Raw genomic sequence first — 6,088 nt, forward strand, 5'->3', positions numbered from 1 at the left:
AGTCTTTGCTCTGTTTTATTTTTTGTTTTTATTTGTTCTTTGTGGTTTTTTAAAATTAAGATTAATTTTAAAATTGAGAAACCCACTTTTATTTACTGTTTTTTGTTTTACCCAGCATGAGACTCACTTTGTTTTAGTTGTTTTTGCTTGTTCTTTGTTTTTATTGTTTTTATTGTTGGTCTGTCCTGCCATGTACAGCACTGTGTATCAGCTAACGCTGTCTCAAAGGGCTCTATGAATAAAGTTGATTTGATTTGACCACACACTAATACATATTTTAATATTTAATGCATTTTTAATTTCTTTCTGACAGAAGTTGTTCTATTATCCCCATTACTGATTCTTCTTTCTGTCTTCATGCTGCTTCCTGTTTGGACCAGGAGGACCCCAAACACTGACTGACCCCTCTCCTCCTGAACCTGAACCCTGAACCTGAACCCAAGCAGCTCCATGGACCACCTCAGCCTGGATCAGCTCAGCCTGGACCAGCTCAGACTGGGAAGCCTCCAGGTGTGAATGTGTATGAGTGATGAAGTCCTGAAAATGTCCCCCTGTTAAATAAAGGTTGGTCTGTCCACTAAGAGCTCCTCTGGCATTTATTAGTATTATTATTATTGTTAATAAAAATTTCAGTGACTTTAACATTTCCTGCAGCACATTTATCCACCATGTTTTTCTTTGAAAACACTTCAATCAACAGTTTCATTGTAATATTTTCCTCTTGGGAATAAAACTTTTCATGATTAATCTCAGACACTGATACCAATCAATCAATCAATCAATCAATCAATCAATCAATCAATCAATCAATCAATCAATCAATCAATCAATCAATCAATCAATCAATCTCAAGTTAGAATTCACTTTAAAAACTGTAGCTTTAGCAGGGAGTGCTGCATTTGATGTCTTACATAAATAAGTCAACTAATCAGCCAATCAACCAATGTATTATTTAATGAAATGCCACTTCAATTAAAAGTTAGAATTTATAAAAAAAAACCTGTAGATTGAGCAAGAGATGATGCAGCTTCTTCAGTTAATTAACCAATTACAAAACTGACCAATTAGTCAATCAAGTAATTCAATAATTAGCCAATTAATTCAGTTTCACTAACAAATCAGAATTCACTTAAAAACTGTAGCTTTAGCAGGAAGTTCTGCATTTTTACTGATTTTATTATTTTATTAAATAGTTAATCAATTAGCCAATTATCCAATAAATCTATAATTTAACAAATTAGCAAATTGATTAATTACTTCTTCAATAACAAGTAAGAATTTACTTTAATTAACCTGTAGGCTCAACAGGACCTTGCTCATTTAATCAATCAATCAATCAATCAATCAATCAATCAATCGACCCTCCACTCTGTAAAAAAACCTCACTTCACTTTGTCTCATTTTTTTCTCATTTATTTGAAATGCGACAGCAGTCTGACAGCAGCTGAGCTCTGCTGATGTCCAGCACTCCAACCGATTGTTGTTGTTTATTTGTTGTTGTTGTTGTTGTTGATGATGTCGTCCTGTAGTGCAGCGATGATCTCCTGCAAGGCGGCGGGGACAGGAAGTCAGCTCTCCCCTCCAACAATATCACAAAACAGATTAATGTTGAAACTCATTTTTTTTCATAACCAGAATAATTGATAATACATTCAAATTAAATCTTCTAAAAACAAACAATTGCACGTTAAAAATCTAAACTTGAGAAGGAATCTTTCAGTTTTTGGCATGGTGCTGTTGCACTCGTGGTGACGTCATGCAGATAAAGACAGAGCTGGGTTCAGCTGCACAGGGAAATAACAACTTTTATTAATAACTTCTTTATTAATTAACTGATCTCTCCCCACTGAAACACTGTGATGGCTGACTGACTGACTAAACATGTTGCTAAAACAGGAATCTTTATGTTGTGACTGACTCTGCAGATCATTTCCATTAAGCTTCTTCCTCTCAGTGCTCCTGCAGCAGCAGCAGAGGCTCCTCCTCTTCCTGTTGGCACGACAGCAAACTGCCTTATTTTCCTCCAAGCACTTAAAGTTAAAGTCAGCAGGGGCAGGAAGCACTTTTTTCCCCAAGGTCACATTTTAAAAATGTCAATTTTGTCCAAACATAAATCCAAAACCTGAAATATTTCAGTTCATTATCAAAGATGACAAATAAAACCAGAACATTTTAGTATTTCTGATGATGCATTCTTGCTTTAAACACTAACTAACATTACTGTTTGCAGATTACTTTCCTGGCTTTTGACTTTAACTTATCAGCTTTCAATCTGGTTGAAACTTGGCTGAAATATGAGACTCAGTATTTCAAGAGGCTGGGAGTTAAAGGTGCAACAAAAAAACAATGTTGAACAGAATACAGAAATCAGCCCAAAGTCAGAGATGAAGATCTGGGAGCTCATGAGAGTGAAATAACCTGTGTTCTTTACAACCACCACCAGGGGGCGCTAGAGTCATTCTTTCAGCAGAAGCAGTGGTGGAATGTAACTTTACTTTACTTGAGTATTTCCATTTTATGTAACTTTATACTTCTACTCCACCACAGTACAAATATTGTACTTTTTACTCCACTACATTTAGCTGACAGCTTTAGTTACTTTTCAGGTCGAGATTTAACATAAAAAACATGATCAATTTAAAGTGATTACACATTTCTTTAAATTAAACCTCATGACAGTATATAAAGTAGCTCAAATTGGCCTTAAATGCTGCTTACATAAATGCAACAATAATAATAATAATAATCCAATAATATATTCGGGATATATAAAACAATCTGAGTGGGTCCTTTCTGCAGAATGACAGAACGACTTTTACTTCAGTTGTGAATGCAGGACTTATACTGTTGTGGAGACTTTTCAGTTTGGGATCAGGACTTTTATCCGAATAGCAGAAGTTGAAGTTGAGGGTTTGATGACCTGCCAGCAGTTTGAGTGTTTTGTTTTCAGGCACTTGTTCCCCTTTGGACTGCTCTGATCAGTCCGGATGCTTTACGTGGACACACACCTTTAATAAGTTAACGAGCATATGATTGACGTTCACACCACAAACAAGTGACGGATTTATTAACTACCAGCTTCCAGACAGACTTCATTATTCACGTTAATCTGTCCCCCAAAATGTGTCCAAATCTGTTCGACTGACTTGTTCAGGCTGAGCTCAGGTTAAAGGAGCGTCTGCAGGGCTGGTTTATTCAGACCTGGATGGATTTTTTGGACTCATGGGGTGAGGAAGAAACAGGTCGAAATGTGCAATTTAGAGTTGGGTCCATGTTCGGTTTGATTTAGTCCTGCCAATTTAAACAGCAGACAACGTTAGAAACCTGTACTGACAGAATCCAGCGCCAAAACCAATCTAATACAGAGTTACAGAGACTTTAGCTGACCGCCCAGGTGCATCAGACAGCCCATTTTATAATGTTTTCATTTCATCCGTCTGGGAGGATGACGCCATCCATCATCGCAAGAATATCTCAAAGATGTCTTACTTTTTTAAGGGATGTCTAAAATTTTGAGGTAATAAAATAAAAGAATATTCCTTATTTTAGTTATTAAATGAACAGCTTTCTTTCTTTTGTTTTTTTCCTGTTTTGGTAACGGTGGTCATCACCCATTAACAAAACTGTGAAAATGCTTGCACTGCTTGAAAAAAGTACTGAAAAAGAAACAAAATGACCTTGATCTTAGTAATCAGTTAAATATTTATATTTATGTGAATTTATCAACGTAAAAAAAAACTTAAGTCTCTCAGTCTCATTATGTTCCACTCACAGTGGCTGCTTAGTCATGAGCGACACCTAGTGGTTAAATTCTGTATAACAGCCCGGTCCTCCATTTTTATATTATTATATTCATATTTAAAATGTTTACACCGACCCAACTGGAGTGCTAACACTGTCCTGTCCAGCTTCACAAAGACAAGGGAATATTCTGACTTAATGTGACTTCGAACTCCTGTAATCTGAGCTCAGCCTCGCCCAGTATCTGTTCCATCATTGTGCAAAAGTCCTGTGGGAGCCACCAACCAGCCACAAAGATCTAAAAGTTAAAGAAACATGATTCGAGGAAATGATCCAAATATAAACACTTATTTGACATATTTTGAGAATTCAGACCCATGTCCAGTCATTCTTTTTTGACACTTCTTAAAAACTTAAAATAATTATAATAATAATATCTTTCCAGTATTAAATAATCTTATATAAAAACACACACAAAAAGTTTGAAATAAATGGCAATGCTCCCCCCACCCCCCCACCCACGCCCCCCAGATCACAACATACACATCTATACACATCATCACACTTTGCTTCCTTCCATTGATCGCTCGCTCCTTCATCAGCATCGCTCCGTCCGTCCGTCCGTCCGGCTCCATGCAGTACCAGTTATTGTGCAGCAAATCGTCTCTGTTGCTGTTGTCGTTCAAGTCTTGTCTTTTGTATATTTCAATGCAAAGCTGCACAGACATTGTGAAAAAAGCTTGATAGGTGATTTTTCTGGCTTGCTTGTATACAGATATATATATATACATATATATATATTTTTACTCATGTCATTGGGTTAAACATGTATCGGTAATGATCGTAATAATGAGGATAATAGGAACAATCATAATCTGAGATTAAGAGTAGGAAAGACGGCTTGCTACTTGCTCGGATTCCAAAGGGTGGATGGTTTCAGGATGAGGAAGAGACGGACAAGTCAAGACAGACATTGATTATTTCTTGAGACCTAAACAGTCAGTTCAGTTCTTTAGGCTCCACCCAGTGTCCTCGCTCCCTACCAGTCACTGGTCAGTTTGGTGCTTTGGTCCCGTTTTGGAGGAGCGGGAGGCGGGCCTCGCCGCAGCGTTGCATAGCCTGAGATGTTGGCATGTTTGGTGGAGTGGGAGTGGGAGTGGTGGCGGGACAGAGTTTGGGAGTGTCCTCGGACTCCCTGCTGCTGCTGCTGCAGGAGCTCGGGGGGCGGAGGCGGAAGGAGCGCCATGTCGTCCATGGTGCCCACCGGCTCCATCTTAGAGGAGGGGATGAGGTGGGAGGACGTGAGGGAGCCATGGCGGGACACCGACTTCCTCTTAAGAGTGCGGTTGAGGTCTTCTAGGAAGTGGGGCTTTAGTGTGAGGGAGCTCGGGCCAGGGGATTTCGGGGAGGTGGGGGGGATGGGAGAGGAGGAGGAAGTAGAGTAAGAGGACAGGGAGGGAGGCGGGGTCTGGGACAGAGGAGGAGGCGAGAGGGGCGCTGAAGTCGTGTTGTCGTACTGGTTGCTGGTCCGCCGGTTCAGTGACGGAGGAAGGATCGCCCCCTTTTTCAGCGAGCTTTGTTTCCATGAAGACGACGACAAAGACGCCGCCGAGTGTTGAGTCGGCTGCATCTGAGGCTGCGGGTTCACCACCGCCACCTTCGGGGGGTGGTGGAAGTCCGCCGGGTGGGGAGGAGGAGGGAAGAGCTCAAAGTCACTGGGGGGAGGTGGGAAGTAGTCGGGTGAGTCGAGGTGAGCGGGCTGGGCGGGGGGAGGTGGGGGAGGAGGGGACGGGAACTCGGCGCTCTGGTGGTGCTGACCTGTCTGCAGCCCCTGGAGCGCCAACGGGAGGTTCGCCAAGTTCAGCTTCCCTGGCTTTGGGAGCGGAGCGGGAAGCGCAGAGGAATCTTTAGAGGGAGAGCCGGTCGCTGATGAGGAGCTGGACGACGTCCCCGTTTGGGAAGCTTGGCCGAACTTGTTGACCAGACTCTCCACCTTCTTTGGCCTCTCTTCCTGGGTCTCACCCCGGATGGAGGAGGCTCTCTGCGGGGTTGGTGGAGGCCCGCGCTTGGAGGAGCCTGTGGACGAGGTGGAGGGTGACTTCTTTATAGGAGAGCCCGTTTTGGAGGAGGGAGGAGGAGGGAAATCGCCCATTGAGCTGTCAGGAGGAGGCGGGGGGAACTCTGGGCTCTGTGGAGCCATGACGCCTCCTGGCTGCCACTTTGGCTTGGCTTTGACTGCCGGAGGAGACTGAGGAGGAGCAAATTTTGACCCCTCCATGGAGTTGGAGGCCGGCAGAGAGGAAGGGGTGGAGTTTCCTGGGAATTGATTGACGATCTGTTTGACCAA

General features: G+C 42.2%; 1 protein-coding gene across 3 annotated transcripts in view; it reads right to left on the minus strand.

The window, feature by feature from the left end:
• Positions 1-3,050: 3,050 nt before the first annotated feature.
• raph1a (Ras association (RalGDS/AF-6) and pleckstrin homology domains 1a) overlaps positions 3,051-6,088 on the minus strand; it is an 82,212-nt gene continuing 79,174 nt past the window's right edge. For all 3 annotated transcript variants that reach the window (XM_059342684.1, XM_059342685.1, XM_059342683.1), the window contains one exon: positions 3,051-6,088. This exon is cut by the window's right edge and continues 1,020 nt beyond it. In XM_059342684.1, coding sequence (XP_059198667.1) covers positions 4,781-6,088 — 1,308 coding nt within the window. In that variant the 3' untranslated portion in view covers positions 3,051-4,780.

This window comes from Centropristis striata, chromosome 10 (genome assembly GCF_030273125.1).
Source record: "Centropristis striata isolate RG_2023a ecotype Rhode Island chromosome 10, C.striata_1.0, whole genome shotgun sequence".
Taxonomy (NCBI): domain Eukaryota; kingdom Metazoa; phylum Chordata; class Actinopteri; order Perciformes; family Serranidae; genus Centropristis; species Centropristis striata.